The sequence below is a fragment of the Aulostomus chinensis genome, chromosome 24 (assembly GCF_037954235.1).
Source record: "Aulostomus chinensis isolate RoL2024-O1b breed Wild chromosome 24, RoL_Achi_v1.0, whole genome shotgun sequence".
Lineage (NCBI taxonomy): Eukaryota > Metazoa > Chordata > Actinopteri > Syngnathiformes > Aulostomidae > Aulostomus > Aulostomus chinensis.
The window spans coordinates 16,217,501-16,232,806 of record NC_141343.1 but is presented as its reverse complement, the minus strand read 5'-3'; the positions used below and the strand labels follow the sequence as shown (position 1 = coordinate 16,232,806).

At 48.3% G+C, this 15,306-nt stretch overlaps 4 protein-coding genes across 8 annotated transcripts in view; 1 reads left to right on the top strand and 3 right to left on the bottom strand.

Annotated features, from left to right (window-relative positions):
- The window catches only part of trpc5a (transient receptor potential cation channel, subfamily C, member 5a), an 80,235-nt gene extending 78,507 nt beyond the window's left edge, over positions 1 to 1,728 (bottom strand). Inside the window, exon 1 of the mRNA XM_086196822.1 lies at positions 1,485 to 1,728. The gene's annotated coding sequence lies outside the window, so the exon portion shown is untranslated. The remainder of the gene's footprint in view (positions 1 to 1,484) is intronic.
- Positions 1,729 to 3,771: 2,043 nt separating this feature from the next.
- On the bottom strand, positions 3,772 to 7,592 carry LOC147238943 (uncharacterized). The gene is made up of 11 exons (XM_086197262.1): positions 7,278 to 7,592; positions 6,817 to 7,167; positions 6,552 to 6,595; positions 6,333 to 6,472; positions 6,102 to 6,185; positions 5,878 to 6,009; positions 5,509 to 5,592; positions 5,263 to 5,414; positions 4,843 to 5,083; positions 4,545 to 4,702; positions 3,772 to 4,412 (listed from the first exon to the last, which is right to left on the bottom strand). Exons 3-8 carry the CDS (start codon positions 6,582 to 6,584, stop codon positions 5,384 to 5,386), a joined length of 504 nt encoding a protein of 167 aa, XP_086053388.1. The 5' UTR covers positions 6,585 to 6,595; positions 6,817 to 7,167; positions 7,278 to 7,592; the 3' UTR covers positions 3,772 to 4,412; positions 4,545 to 4,702; positions 4,843 to 5,083; positions 5,263 to 5,383.
- A 2,616-nt stretch (positions 7,593 to 10,208) lies between these two features.
- On the bottom strand, positions 10,209 to 14,141 carry LOC147238942 (uncharacterized). Of its 4 annotated transcripts, XM_086197180.1 has the most exons (6): positions 13,963 to 14,141; positions 13,494 to 13,592; positions 13,177 to 13,393; positions 12,949 to 13,089; positions 11,464 to 11,575; positions 10,209 to 11,363 (listed from the first exon to the last, which is right to left on the bottom strand). In XM_086197180.1, exons 5-6 carry the CDS (start codon positions 11,470 to 11,472, stop codon positions 10,479 to 10,481), a joined length of 894 nt encoding a protein of 297 aa, XP_086053306.1. In that variant the 5' UTR covers positions 11,473 to 11,575; positions 12,949 to 13,089; positions 13,177 to 13,393; positions 13,494 to 13,592; positions 13,963 to 14,141; the 3' UTR covers positions 10,209 to 10,478. The 4 variants fall into 4 exon arrangements, 3 of the variants coding, with proteins under 3 accessions (XP_086053306.1, XP_086053307.1, XP_086053308.1); XM_086197181.1 differs by having other exon boundaries at positions 12,945 to 13,089; positions 13,494 to 14,141; XM_086197182.1 differs by lacking the exon at positions 13,963 to 14,141 and having other exon boundaries at positions 13,177 to 13,512.
- A 319-nt stretch (positions 14,142 to 14,460) lies between these two features.
- The window catches only part of LOC147238940 (GRB2-associated-binding protein 1-like), a 13,084-nt gene continuing 12,238 nt past the window's right edge, over positions 14,461 to 15,306 (top strand). Inside the window, exon 1 of one of the 2 annotated variants that reach the window (XM_086197178.1) lies at positions 14,461 to 14,748. In XM_086197178.1, coding sequence (XP_086053304.1) covers positions 14,674 to 14,748 — 75 coding nt within the window. In that variant the 5' untranslated portion in view covers positions 14,461 to 14,673. The remainder of the gene's footprint in view (positions 14,749 to 15,306) is intronic. The other variant, XM_086197177.1, reaches the window with a different exon arrangement.

The window sequence follows — 15,306 nt, the reverse complement described above, 5'->3', positions numbered from 1 at the left end:
ATGTTCCCCTAAATCATCCCTTCAACAAGAAGAACGTTCAGAATTTGTCAAAATGCTTCCCCCTGAAGAACGCCACATCTTACCTGTCTGGAAGTATTCATCCTGAATGTCTGTCAACTCCCCCCTAAAGAACCCCATACCTGGCCGCCCAGAAACATTCTGGGCAGACGGAACGTACCATAGTAATGATCCCCGAAACATCCAAGAAAGTACTGCATGTTCTCTAATTATCCTACAAAATAACATTGCCCTCCCCTCTCCAGAACAGAGGCAACATTTCAGGGCCTTCCGTTTTGGGAACGTGCAGTTAGCTGGGGATGGTTTCCTTCACGGTGGCAACATTTCCATACGACCCACGGGGAACCACATTGGAACGTCTCCTCGTGCCCTTCTGGTAATGTGGCAAAGGGCCCACAGAACAACCAAAATAGAAGGGTCTCCCACGTTCACGTTAGCATCTTTGAACCCGAACCCCCAATGGTGTGTAAAATCTTCAAAGAACCTTTACGGAACGTCTCCTCCTTCAGGAATGGCTTCAACAGTTTCAGACCACGAAGCTACTCAGCGATCTTCTCAAGCAAATCTAATTATTTGGCAACACATCGTCATAATTAGCGGCGATAATTAACAGCTCTCTCCTGTATGGGGGGGTGCCTTTGAACCTGCGGAGGGGTGTGAAGTGTCAAAGTAATTAAGCACTGCATTCATCAACAGTGAGGCTCTGCTGCTGGACGCCTGAGTGTTGCGGCAAACTTAAGACGAGAAAATTGACATCAGCCTGCACTCTGTCCTTCCAGGTAGAAACACCTCTGGCTGGGAGGGTTAATGTGTGCGTGTGTGTGCGTGTGTGTGCGTGTGGAGGGGGGGCACCACTCCTCAGAGAGAAAGGAGTGTGTGCCAGTGTGCACGTACACACAATATGAACACACACATTCTCCATCTCTCTCTCTCTTTTCTGTTCCGTGTGTCTATACAAACACAGGAAAACTGCAGTGTCTCACACGCGCGCGCGCACACACACACCTCCGTGTCATGCGCACGAAAAACGCGCAGCCTACAGAGACCCACACAAACTCTGAACACTCACTCACACACACACTCACACACTCACACACACACTCACACCGCTTTAGTCAATAGAGTCCGGATACATAAGCCGCCCACCAGCCGCCCTCTCAGCCTGCGAGCCTGCGCGGAACAAACCACCCCCGTCGGAACCCGGTGCAGGATTCTGGGTCACCATCCGAACCGTCTCATGTAAACGCAGCTCACGTGAAGGTGTGACAGCGTCCGGACATTTCAAAATGCACCGATTTCGCTGGGGGGGGGGGGGGGGGGGTCTGATACGGGGGTGTACCCGCAGCTTGCCGCGATGCCAGCCCTTGTAGTTGCGGGGCGCAAGCGGCTACGTTTGAGGCTGGCAATTAATCAATTATGGATGTTACAGGTGTTGCTAGAGGAGCGAGGGAGACACGCGGGCTTACCTTGAGTCGGAGCCCGCTCTCTCCGGTGGAACAAGAAAAAAAGGAAACCCAAATTACCGACGCTCTCCTGCAAATTAACGATTAGTCCCGTCCTGCGCGCCTCACGTGCGCCGGTTTCTCTCCCCTCTCTCCGTATGCGCGCGTCTGTCTGTCTGTCTCTCTCTTGGTTTCTCGCGGGATTTCTTCTTGTTCCTCCTGCCTTCTCTTCCCTCTTCCACCTCCTCCTCCTCCTTTTCTTCTTCTCCGCGAGATCACCGGACGCAGAGCGGCTCGCGACGCCTCTGCGCGCGGTGCTGATGCTGCTGCCGCTCCTTCGCGCGACCCATCCTCTCAGTGAACGACGGGAAAGGGGGGGGCGTCTCTCTCTCTCCCTCTCTCTCTCTCTCCCTCTCTCTCTCTCCCTCTCTCCCTCTCCCTCTCCCTCTCTCTCTCTCCAGGAGCTACAGGTGATGAGTTGATGATCTGCGCAGCTGCACGAGTCCCCGTCAGTGGCGCAGGAATGGCCCCCGCGACTCGGGACACAAGTTAGCGCTCCTGAGCCTTCCGTCGACTTTGAAGTCCATTGGATTTAAGTTTAATGCCTGGAGAGATTAAACAATAACTCAGGGATTTGTTCCATGACGTAAAAAGGGTGTCCAAATTACCCCATGAGTTTTAAAGGTTTTTGTGCTTAGTAATGCTGTTTGCTAACTAATGGTTAACGAAGACAACGGGAGGTTAGCAAAGGCTTTTAACATCATCAGGCTGAGAACAGAGGACGTGGGAGGCTTAGTTGGAGGGGATGTTGGAATCATGGATCCAAAAAAATCAACACTCCTTTTCTTGTCTTTCAATATGAAGAAAATAAACGAAAGCTAACATTACAGCTCCCTGACCAACGAGGGTTTTCCAGTCTGCAGTCATAGCCAAGTTAGCTAAAACATTGGTTGGCTAATATCTGGCTAATGTGACTCTCTGCCTCTAGAAGCCACTGAGGTAGATGGTTTGGAAACGTTATGACAACATAATGAAATGTCATGACGACTTAAATAAATCCATCAACCAAAATGTCCATGGGCCCCGTGTCTGAACATGTCATCACTTCTGTCATAACTTCTGCCAACGCATGCTAACAAAGCTATCAGAAAAGATGCTTTTTTGACCCAGAAGTGAAAGGAACGCACCAACTGTTAGGAACCCAGGCTCGTTGGCTTAGCACAATGACTGGTAGTGGGTGGGAAGTGTTAGCACTAGCTCAGCCACCCACTTCCAGTCATTGTGCTAAGCTAATTAGCATGGGTCTCTGCTCCCTCAGTCACTCACAGGAGAGAGAAGGGTGTTGGTTATCTGTACAGACACACATCCATCGTGATGTGTTCAGTATGTGGGGAAGATAATGGAGTCACAAGTGTTCTGATAATCTCATGTCCGTTTCATCCATCACTGTGAAACTGTCCCAAATTCAGTGTCATCAAACCGAATTTACTGCTGCCTCTAATCTTGTCTGATGATAAATGTCCCAAGGGGAATAAATTAATGTGTGTCTGTGCACAAGGGAACACATATAATCCATCATGATGCAGTCACCTGGTGCGTCTGCTGTGTGTGTGTGTGTGTGTGTGTGTGTGTGTGTGTGTGTGTGTGTGTGTGTGTGTGTAGACCGAAATTCAGGGGACACCTCATTCAATTACTGGAACATCATGAAGAGATATGGAAAGATGGGGGAGGAGGAAAGGGGGAGACAGTGATATGACAATTGTAGTCAGAAACAATCGTCTTTGTATGCGTAGCACCTTCCTTAACATGAATGGAAGTGTGTATACAAATAGAATAAAAAATAACATACGAATTTAATAAAAAAGAATATGATTAAAACCACAGTGGGCAGGGCAGCCCGGTGGAGCAGTGGTCCTCACTGTGGCCCCCCATCAAGAAGGTTGTGGGTGGAGCCCCGGCTGCAGCACGGGGTCTTTCTGGGTGAGCCTCCATGTTCTCCCTGTTCCTGCTGGGTTCTCTCTGGTACTCCAGCTTCCTCCACAGTCCAAAGACATCAAGAGGGACCAGGTTAATCCAGACTCTAAATTGACCGTAGGCGTGGCTGGGAGAGCCAATGGTTGTCTGTCTCTATGTGTTGGCTCTGCAACTTCCTTAACTAACATTTAATATTTATTCATCAACAAGTAATACAGCTGCAATCTGTGTTATTGTCGCTGATACTACAAGTGCTTTAATAAGTGAGTTCACCCCACAATTCACCTTTTACAACCAACCGTTAGCACTGGCTAACAGTCACAGCCAACACTAGTGTGTCTGGGAGTCAAACATACTAACAGCTTTAGTTTTTGTTTTTCCCCTCCACCATTCAAATTTTACAACCAATCGTTAGCGCTTGCTAACAGCTAGCCCTTAGTGGGTCAGATCTGGAAACAAGTTTTTTTTTTCCATGCGTATTTTCACAGATGCTTCTCTTTAAAGTAGCTTGTTTGACATGCAGGCTACACACAAGTTCCATTTCAACATTTTTTAATTTTAAAATTTGTCATCCTTTTAGTGACAGTCTCGGGAGATGTACACTACAAAGCACAACAAAGAGCTGGATGTGTGAGGATGGGCTCTCCAGTGGCGTCTCCCTGTGGACGTCGTCGTCTCTGTGCTGTCTTGACAGCAGGGGGGCTGTGTAGCTCTTAGAAGGGGGGGTCAATTCAGTTTTCACTAACCCTTTATCTCAGCTGAAACATACACACACACCAGTATTGATGGTGGTGGTAGTTACCGCTTTCATCCAGCAGATGGTGAACTGTAACCCCATGTCTCCGGTGAGTGGCTTGAAAAGGGCATCAATCAGCTGCGTGCTCTCCATCCAGCCTCTGCGGGAGGTTGCCAATCTTCCCTGTCCAACCTCCAGGTCTACATGACAGAGCGCGGCCTCCTGAGTTTTCAAGTCCAGATCTGAGAAAAAACACACGTGTGGTCATTGGACTAATAAAGGATTTCTAAGTTCCTCTTGTAAAATTTTCTCCAGGAACTAGAAACAGTTTGGAACCCTCTGATCTCAATGATGTGAAGGTGTTGCGCTCGTACCTTTCGCTGGTAGACGAGGATGTAGGCGCTGTCCTGGTGCTGCTTGACCACAGACGCACAGGTGGTACGAGCCACACGTGCGTCGTCGTAGGTCAGCCACCTCTCAGCTGAGTCCTCCGGCCCATAGCCCGGCTGCGCCCCTGCACTAATGTAGTGTCCTGAATGGAGAGGATGCTTTTAGTGGTGTGACTGAGCTACTGACATTTTTTTTCTCTTTTATAAATTCATGGAAAACAAGGACTTTTAAAATGGTCACTTGACATCGAGAGCGAGAGGTGGACAGAACAGATGGTCTTACCCCATACTGCTGTGGGTCCGAAGTGGCTGATGACACTAACCAGGCTAAAGCAGTCCCCCCCTGATCAATCACGTTGACGCCAACGCAACAACCAACCACATGTCCACGCATGTCGTACGAATGTGTTTCTTGCCTTCTGGTAACTGTCCATTAAGTCCTCCACGGTCTGCTCTTTGTGTCCAGGAGTGAGGACCAGGGACAGGTTGTTCATTTTCCCTCACGATTGTGTCCCTGTCCACAACTGCATATGAAGACAGTGACTCAGTTCAGACAGAACTGCACTTCTCATGACAAACAAGTCAACCGTTACTAAGCTACGTTATGGTTACGTGGCGCAAGTATGACCAGTGGTGACCCCGAACGTTGCCTCTGAAGTGGGTGGCACTACTTTGCCCCATAACGTAACGACAGGCTACTTGCCTCAAGCATCTCCTGGTGTTGTTTATCCGAAATGCAAAGTTGTTCTCCACAGGACAGTGATAGACCTTCCCCAGGCCGGCTGCTGTCACCCGCAGCTCCGTAGCCAAATGGCTCATCTGACTCAGCACCGTGACCAGGAACTCGTGAGCGTCCTGCAAACACACGAAAGCAGTTCAATCATGGATACATAGGAGCATACCAGGAGGTGTCGAACCACAAACAGCTGACTCGCGTTCTGATTGTTACCCGCAAACTGAGGAGCCAAGGCTGATGTGGAGGTGGATGCTGTCCACCTTGGTGGAGCCGTGGAGTTCCTTGATGGCCATGAATCTTCCGTAGAGAGAAAAGACAGCCATCCGGTGGTTACCTAACAGTCACTTTAAACCTACAGTTCAACTTTTTTTTTTTTTTAAATTTAGCAGCTTATTGTTTTAGCATCAATTTCAAGCCCTAGTTTAATCTGATTTCTTCTTATTGCCTTTTTGTTAGAACCTTGAGATTTTTTTTCTCAGTTTGACATTGATATGTTAGTGGTTAAAGTCACAAACACGGTTTAGCTTCGCTTCAAGTTATCTGAGTCACGGCAGGATGAAGGAGAAGCTTGGAGTGTCGTACTTTAGCAGCGCAGCTTCAAGGCAACAACTCCAGATGGCAGCTTGACTCCGGATGTCCTCGGTGAAGCCGCTGAGCGTCAGCAGGCTCTGCAGGGTGGAGTTCATATAGCAGGTCTGGCCCAGGTTCTCCAACCTAACACACAAACAAGTCAAACAGCAGCTCTTTAGTCTCGAGTGTCTCCACAGCTTTGCTGCTGGTGTGTATCTACAACAAGACGCACTCACCCAAACAGCTTGATGTCCCGAGTCTCCTCCTCATCCTCGGTGCTGGGATACTTCTTCGCCACCGTCTTGGATCTCATGGAACCTCTGTGGTGATGCAAAAAGAAAAGTTTTAGCAAATCTTTAGAACTTTCTCGTTTCTTTCCTTATTTCTCATGGAGTCCTGGTCGTCTCCGGACCCCACCTGGTGAGAATTCGTACATTTATAAAGGTGTTAAAGAGCAGTGTACATACTTATTGTTGGCCTTCTTAGGACACCCCTTGGTCCCTCCTGACGTTGCCACGGGGAAAATGAAGCTCTGCTCAGGCGGCTTCAGAGTCCTCGCAGCATGGGCTCCCTTGGGACGTCTGGCCAGTAGTGTGATTCTGTTTTTCTGTAGGAGACAGCAAAATTATAATTAAGTCAAGAAAAACACATTGAATTAAGAACTCAAATGTGTCAAAGACACTCACCTTGAACGCGCTGAAACGCTGGGACTTCTTCATGTCCTTTTGTCCTGGTGATGAAGAACAATTCTTATTTATGTCTCTTTTATATTTTGAGTTAGTTCTTTAGAAATGTAGTTGTGGGTTTGTTGGTTTTTTTGTTGTTGTTTTTTGCTAATCATCACACTGAAGTTTTGATCCCTTGAGACACTTTGGGTGTATTATTAGCATCATCATTATTATTATTATTATTATTATTATTATTGTTATTATTGACCAGTAGTTTGCTTACTTGTCACTTATTCATACTGCCTGTTTTTGGCATCACACCGTGACCAAAGACCCAATCGAGCCACTTTGTCTTATTGGTCTCCATCTTGGTGGCTTGTTTCTCCTCAGAGCCACATTTTTGCTCCTTGACCCTGGTGATGGAGAAGTGTTGTTATTCGTGCTCAGTTCTGGTGAGACCTCTTGACCGGACCATTCTGCCTCTGACTGATGGCAATTCGTGACAACGGCCTGACAAAGATTGGCGTTTTTTTGCCTGCTGTGGCCAAAGAGCCGGTGGAGCCACCACAGCGCATTGTTAGGCTCCATCTTGGTGGCCTTTTTCCGTTCAGGGTGACGTTCGTTCTGTGAGACCCTGGTGATGAACAAAAACTGTGATTCTCTGCTCAGTTCATTTAAGAGTTTTCCAAAATTAGCAATCAAGGAATAGAAATGAAGACAAGCATAAAGAGCTGATTCATTTACCCTATGTTTTCCTTTGAAGAACCCTCAAAGTAACCGATGCTTTGGTTGTCTGGCATCTTCGCTAACTTCTTTGTAACAGGCTCCATAGACTGCAGTGACTCTGGTGTGCGTTGTTGAAAACAAAACAAAAATGTCCTTCTGAGATCAGTGCACCTCGCGTGTATAGAACTTCATTGACAGACAGAAATGGCGGACCGCTATGATTCAAAGAGGACTGGACAAGAAGTTCTGTGATGTCTCAAAGCCAGGAGCAGTCATCTCTGGCTGTGATCTCAGTGGTCTGACCTCTGTGGGGGTTGTTGTTCTGATGGAGGAGGAGGTGGATCTTCTTCAGTGGTGGTTCTTAGCAGGGTGCTCAACCCAGAGTCCACGCAACAGGAAGTAAGCTTGTCATTAATGAAATATTTTGTAGTCCAACAAGAAGTTAGCGTGTCCGGGATGAGGTATTTTTGCAGACCAACAGGAAGTTAGCATGTCAGGGGGGAGGTATTTTGTAGTTCAATATGAAATTAGCATGTCGAGGATGAGGTATTTTTGTAGTCCAATGGGAAGTTAGCATGTCAGGGGGGAGGTATTTTGTAGTTCAATATGAAATTAGCATGTCGAGGATGAGGTATTTTTGTAGTCCAATGGGAAGTTAGCATGTCAGGGGGGAGGTATTTTGTAGTTCAATATGAAATTAGCATGTCGAGGATGAGGTATTTTTGTAGTCCAATGGGAAGTTAGCATGTCAGGGATGAGGCATTTTGTAGACCAACAGGAAGTTAGCAAGTGAGGGATGAGGTGTTTTGGTAGTCCAGTATCACAAATCAATAATGTTGTTCCATTTGATTTTATGTGCGCTAACGTTAGGTCAAGGTCACCACTGAGCTTCAGGCTTCTTGTGTTTCCCCCTGATAACCTTGAATGACCTCCATGACCTCTGTAGGCTCCTCTAGACTCTTGTTAGCAACCCAGGTTTTTAAGACTCCACCACTCCACCAGTCTGGTGCTTACTGGTGGATCTGATGTAGAACTGAACCTCCACCATCCACCGGTCTGGTGTTTACTGGTGGATCTGATGTAGAACTGAACCTCCACCATCCACCGGTCTGGTGTTTACTGGTGGATCTGATGTAGAACTGAACCTCCACCATCCACCGGTCTGGTGTTTACTGGTGGATCTGATGTAGAACTGAACCTCCACCATCAATCGGTCTGGTGTTTACTGGTGGATCTGATGTAGAACTGAACCTCCACCATCCACCGGTCTGGTGTTTACTGGTGGATCTGATGTAGAACTGAACCTCCACCACTCCACCGGTCTGGTGTTTACTGGTGGATCTGACGTAGAACTGAACCTCCACCATCAATCGGTCTGGTGTTTACTGGTGGATCTGATGTAGAACTGAACCTCCACCATCCACCAGTCTGGTGTTTACTGGTGGATCTGATGTAGAACTGAACCTCCACCATCAATCGGTCTGGTGTTTACTGGTGGATCTGATGTAGAACTGAACCTCCACCATCCACCAGTCTGGTGTTTACTGGTGGATCTGACGTAGAACTGAACCTCCACCATCAATCGGTCTGGTGTTTACTGGTGGATCTGATGTAGAACTGAACCTGCTGGTATCTCCAGCTGATGGGAACCACATACCTGATTTCAGGATTTTAACCAAAAAAACAAAACAAAAAAACGCTGACTTGGAGGTGAGGGCACGAGACCTCCACAACTCTAAAGTGCTTCTTAGAATTAGGACTTCTTGCAGTAAAACTCTAAAACAGCTTCTTTCGATGAGTGTTTTATGATGTATTAAGTTGTATTTTGAAGCCTGCAGTTGAAGCCAGCTGCGTGTGTGTGTGTGTGTGTGTGTGTGTTACTAATCTCATTCCTGAGTGGCCTCGGGGCCTGCCTACAACTGTCACAACCTGGATATCTCCAGCGGAGGGCAGAGGTCGAAGGAAACGTCTCCTAGCTCCTTGATGTCTTTACATAACCTCTCAAAAGCTGCTCTGGTGTGGGGAGAAGCCCTAGCAGGGTGAACTCAGTCGGCCGGAGGATTAGAAACAGCCTCCTTGCCCTCGTCCTGTCGTCCCCTGGCTGTCCATCCTCTCAGCTCTCCATCATGGCTTCCACTCTGTAAAAACCCCAAATTGCAAGATTACAACAAAGTCACCTTGTCATTGCACTCTGGCTGGCAGGCGATGTAAAAACCCACTTGATCTGACTCAGGCCCACACGCTGGAGTGCTGTGGGTGCGTTTGACTGCTTTGAGCCTGTCAAATAATCTGAGACCTGGAAGTCTTGGATGTCTGTGTTATGGCTCTGAGAAGGACTATCCTGGTCCCCTGGAGCCTGTCAGCTCTGGTTCTGCTTTGTCCAGGACTAGGAGGTGATGGAAGGGACTGGTTTGTTGACAGTTTGGTTTTACTTGTGCTGTTTCAACACTTGAGGCGTCTGTTAGCATGTGGTACCGGGTAACGTTACCATCCTGTAAGGTTCTTACACCATGAAAATGCTGTTCACTGCTCCAATAAATAGGGCGGAGACATAGTTATGACCTGGCAACAGTCGCTACATCTGGTCTGCTCTGCTCGTCAGCGATCAGCAGGAAGGCTAATGATAAGCTAGCAAGATTCAAAGGCCACTGCAACAGCAGTCCTGCAGGAAGTGCTGGTATAGGAAGGCGAATCAACACTTTAAAGAAGTAAAACAGGAAGAAGGTGCCTCTGTTGGGGTGAACGCACGCTGCCCTTGGAGGCTGTTAAATTAAAAACTCTTCTTTTCACGCTTTATGAGCGTCTCATATCAGGTAAGATTTGAATATTCAAATTGCTTTTCCTTAGCAGAGTAAAAGTACAATAGTTGGGAAGCAGCTCAGTTCGTCTCTTGGCATGGACGCGGACGTTCACAATGAAAGAGGGCTGGCCAGTGGTTTGAAGCTCTTTATTTTGCTACCTGTGCTCACAGGTATGTTGCATCTGTAACCAAAGCAAAGACCTTTCAGATTCTCAGTGCACCTGGACAGTTGAGCACTGCTCTTCCACTCTAAATCTCATGATATGAGGAACTAAGAACACGGTGATGATGAGGCAGAGGCAGAGCAAAGGTTTCACGGCACGTAAAGGTCAGACAAGATGCACTCCGTGACGTGTCCTTTATTCTGCAACGTGGTTCGAGCGAGGAACCGTGGAATGTTGACACCTCCTCACCCTGATTCATTTCTTCCTGAAACGGTGTAGTTTTCCTGCTCGGTGCAGGAAGAGCAGTGGCAGCACGTAGCTGGTGGGCAAACAGAACCATATTCCTGACATACTGATGATGCAACTGACGCCGGCGCCCAGCGCAGACGACGATAACAGAGCGAAACAAACCAGATTGCCCCCGAACCGCAGCAGCAGGAAGGACAGGATGACCATAATGGTGTTGAATGCTCTCTGCTTTGAATTGTTAGTCTTTCCCTTGGCCCCGCCCCCTTCTCCTGGCCCTGGACGGATAAGAACGCAGAGAACAGAGACGCTGCAGAAAGAGATGACGATCAGAGCGAGCCCCACGCTAGAGAAGAACAGGATCATGTTGAAACTGGAGCTGGTCAGAAACCTTAAAACCATCAGGCCGGTGCAAAGCAGCCAAACACAGCCAGTGCTGATATTCCGGATCCTGACTCCGCCCTTTTTGCTCAGGCTCAGGTAGGTGATGGGGTGAACAATCGCCAGGTAGCGCTCGACACAGGTGAGGACGTGGAAGCCCATTTTTACACAGGAGACAATGACAAATATGTTACCCCCCACCTCCACCAGCTTCCAGTTACCAATGATGGCCCCAGAGCAGCATAAAACGGAGCCGCAGATGCCGATCAGCTCCATGACCAACATATGGTAGGTGATGGCGTCGGCGGGGTTCGCCGTCGCCCCACCGTGTTGTTTCTGCCAGCGCCGGACGCCCAAGACCAGGATGTACATGGCGAGAGGGAGGAGGAGGAAGACGTTGGTGAAGGTGAAGGCAGCAAAGATGAAGGAACCGGTCCTCGAGCTGAAGCAGTTTTGGGGGAGTGGGGGGGGGGCATTGGGGGAGGAGACGTTGGCGACGGACACGTTCATTTCCTGAGGACGAAAGACAATCAGGTCATTATTAACAGTCATATCATCGTATCGAATATTTAGAATAAAATACTCGCCAGCGACGTCAGATGCACGCACGTACGAGGAACATTGGACGGTCTTCAAGACTTTATGGGATCCTTCAGGTTCCGTAGAGGACACGAGCGTCGGGGACTGAGGGAATCAACGGTGGTCCAGATTCTTCACGATGATCCCTAGAAACAAAGGTGTTCACCGGATATTTCCACTGAAAGCAACGCAGCATAGCTCACGAATGCCAACGTTTCATTTCTCCGGCAGCACATTTGAGCTGGTTTTAGTTGGACAGTGGGGACATTCCTGGACACCGTCCTGTGTTGTCCAGGTTCCCATGTTGTTGACCAAACCAGTTTGGTAAGTTTTACTTCAACATTTGCACTTCGGTTGAATGTGGTCACAGTGGTCTCCACCACTCCCCAGCGCGGTTTGGCTGACGTGATCAGGAGCCGTCCTCCACGCGTCCTGGGTGCTGGTGTGCCGTATTCAACTCCTGTACGCCGGTGATATCTGACTCGCCAACACCAATTCTTCAAGAATCAGGGTCACATTAGGATCTAACTCTCGTTCCTGGGGAGTCGGTGGCGAGGGAGCGGCCAGCATCGCTATGTTTGTCATCGTATGGTCACGTTCTTGTGTTATCTGTCGGGGGCCCGTTGCTAAAAACCGGATCTCAAAGTGTCATGAAGCTGACTGAGGCGGTCCTACCTGGGTCCTTGTGGTCCTGGTCTCTCTGAATCTGAAGCCCTGACTGATGACAGCTGTTCTCAGTCCCAAATCTCAAATATTAAACTGCGTGCGCGCGCGTGCGCGTGACATGGAGGGAGATGTATTTTTGCATGATGAAAAACAAACAGGTGCTTGATTTTAGAGGCAAATGTCCTGATGGTCCTTGACTCGCTGATTCCTGCGTCAGGTGTGTCAACAGATTTCGAAGTCTGAACATGCGGTGAGAATACGAAAACGAATCAGACCACACACGAGATCATCATGATGTCATGTTCCAGAGCTCGCCGCTGGGAGACCAGCATGTTTAATCAAATCAGCCTGGACACCCGTGAAGGCGCTCGCCTTATTTCACCTGCCGAGGAAAACCTGCTCAGACTTCCATGTTTTAAACCCTCACAAACACTTCTCCAAAACGCAGCGAAGACTGGAGCTGGATTCATAACTCCCCTCTACAGTCACACTGGGGCTGCCCAAGGCGGGGACTGGGGGCCAAGTTTGGCCCGTTACAAGGGTGGGTTGGGCCTGCTAGGCGATGAGTGGGGAAATTCCAGTTTTTATGCCATCAAATAAAAGCTTCCTTGTCATTCAGTCAGTTTGTTCTTTAAATGCAGCACGCGTGCGTGCAAAGACAAGCGTGTTGCTGCTGTTTGAAGTACTTCTGATTTGTATCATAATTATATATCTTGTATTTGTCGGGAGAACAGGACCCACATGCAGACGGCAGCAGGGAGAGCAGTAAAAGGTGTTTATTGTCACAAAGTACAACACCTGGAGTCCAAAGTCAACAGGCCAAAGTCGTGGGGGGTTCAAGGTACCGACCTACCCGTGTCCTTCACCAGACCGAACACTGAAGACTTGCTGGAGAACAGGAGCGCGACGAGGACAGGAGACACAGGTGGTGCCGTCATTACAGGTGACACATGAGGTCATCACAGCAGGGGGCGCACAGGAAGGAGGGCAGCAACTACAAAATAAAAGAGGAAATCCAGACGTGGACCATGACAGTAAAGGTGTTTTCTTTTTGAAGTTCCTGAACGTGCATGTTGTTTACTTTCTGCTGTTGATGGTTGTTGTATCTCTGTGAGGACGTGTTTCTACTTCTGATCTGAAGCAGGCCTTTTGAGTCGATGAATGTGTGGATCTGTTAGTTCAAATACTGCATTTGGGAGCAGATCAACTATCACGTTCTGACTATGAAGGGGGGCTGAGACCAGAGGAGCCTGCTGGACTTGTTGTCTCACAGATGGCCACCAGAGGACAGTGTGTAGCTAACAAAGAGACAAAGAACAGCTGCTCAACTTCAGTGTGGTTTACTTGAAAGTACTCATCATGAGAACAGAGTAAAGTTACACATAATTGAAGTAATACCTTCCTACTGATCCAGTGTGATGATGATGATGATGATGATGATGATGATGATGATGATGATGATGATGATGCAACTTCACCTCCAGCTTGAGGCTTCAGCTGTAAACATAAACAATCACAAGATGAAAACAAGAACAGACAGAAGTGGACAAGACGGATGCTTCGAAGACGTCAAAATTAAATACGTGAGAGCGATCGTGTTCACCCAGGCGGCCAAAGCAAGGAAAGCCACCAGGCACCGGCGGCGTTTGTGCCACATTTCAATCAAACACACGGGAACTTAATGCTCCTGACATTTAATAAACACCTTTTTGATGAAAGTGAAGATAAATAACAGAAAACATGACAATAAAACTCGCAATTTAAAGATTAAATGCAGCAAAGGAATAAATATTTGCTCTGAAAGTCTTTGCATTGATAGCAGTTAAATATGTGGGCTCCTGACACCGGCCGGGACACCCAGAAGAACCTTCGTCAGCCTGGAACCAGCTTGGGCCGGACAGATGAGCCCCTTCATCTGAGACGTCAGTGCGGCTCGGCTGGAAGGAGCTGCCGGGAAGACAAGAGTCACGAAGCATTTTCCTTGAGTTTAATCAGTCGACGCATTCGGTCAGAAAAGAACCAACAACTTTCACCACAGAGCGGCCGCAGCTGAAGTGACGTAGAACCGAGCGGCCGGGGCGGCCCGGCTCCGCCTGCTGGAGCTGTGAGTCCAACCACAACATGAATGCTGGACAGGTTTTATCACAAGGAAACCTCCTAAGAGCCCCTGGCCCACAAGTGCAGAGAAACAAGACACACACACACACACACACACACACACACACACACATAGAGGGAGTTTCCTGTTACAATGGGCAGGAGAAGGAGGAGGAAGAGGAGGTGGAGTGAAGGAATGTCCCAGCTCAGGCATGGAGAGGGAGGGAGGCAAGGGAGGGGGGAGGAGTCACGCTGCTGGGAAGTCGAAGCCCTCTGAGAGGGAGGTGTGACTCAGTTCGTCGACTCAGCCGTGGACTGAGCGGCAGAGCGGATCAATCACAGCAGACAGCTGGAAGTCTGGTCCCGGGATTGATCGATCAGAAGTGACCAGGATGACCTGGCAGCTGATCAGGGAACTCTGATTGATCGGTTGATTGGGGAGGATCGACAGCTGATTGGAGGAGGAGGTGTTGGCGCCAGGATGAGCGGAACTGGGGAGGTGGTGTGTGAAGGTTGGCTGCGAAAATCACCACCTGAGAAAAAGCTGCGGCGCTATGTGAGTACTACTCTTTTAAAGTTTTTATACTGCATATGAACACGTGTGAGTATTAGTGACCATTCCTGCTCGGGAACCCTCATCCCAGCTCATCAACCCACTCCCCACTAGCTTTTCATTAAGCTGGAGGGTTTAGTATCATATTTACTACATTTATATAGTACTTGTATGTAACTAGGGAGTGAACTGCTGTCACAAAACATGTACAAAACGTATTTATATGAAATACTGCATCATCTGCTGGAAGCTAGCTGGTTAGCCTCGTAGCAACTTTGTAAACAAACTGATGAATTTTATCTCGTGATTGAATGGAAGTGTCTGAACTGAGCATCTGGATGTCCTTCATCGACATCATCATCACAAACACCAGATAACTGCTAACGGCTTGCTATCTTAGCTAGCAGGGATTTCTAGTGATCTGCCGATCATGAACATCCCTGAGGAGAAGCTACTTCCTGTTAGCTTTCTGCTAACTTGAATGTTGTTAATTGCTCTTTCCAAGAGTTAGCAGATCAGCGTCTGATACCCAAACAAATCCAATCCCTCCATCCATCCATC

Excerpts from the sequence above, each read along its gene's own strand:
- LOC147238943 (XM_086197262.1), bottom strand. The coding sequence starts at position 6,584 with ATGAAGAAGTCCCAGCGTTTCAGCGCGTTCAAG. Across the intron at positions 6,473-6,551 it reads AGCGTTTCAGCGCGTTCAAG|AAAAACAGAATCACACTACT; the intron begins GTGAGTGTCTTT and ends TGTCTCCTACAG. Across the intron at positions 5,593-5,877 it reads CTTGAAGCTGCGCTGCTAAA|ATTCATGGCCATCAAGGAAC; the intron begins GTACGACACTCC and ends TCTCTACGGAAG.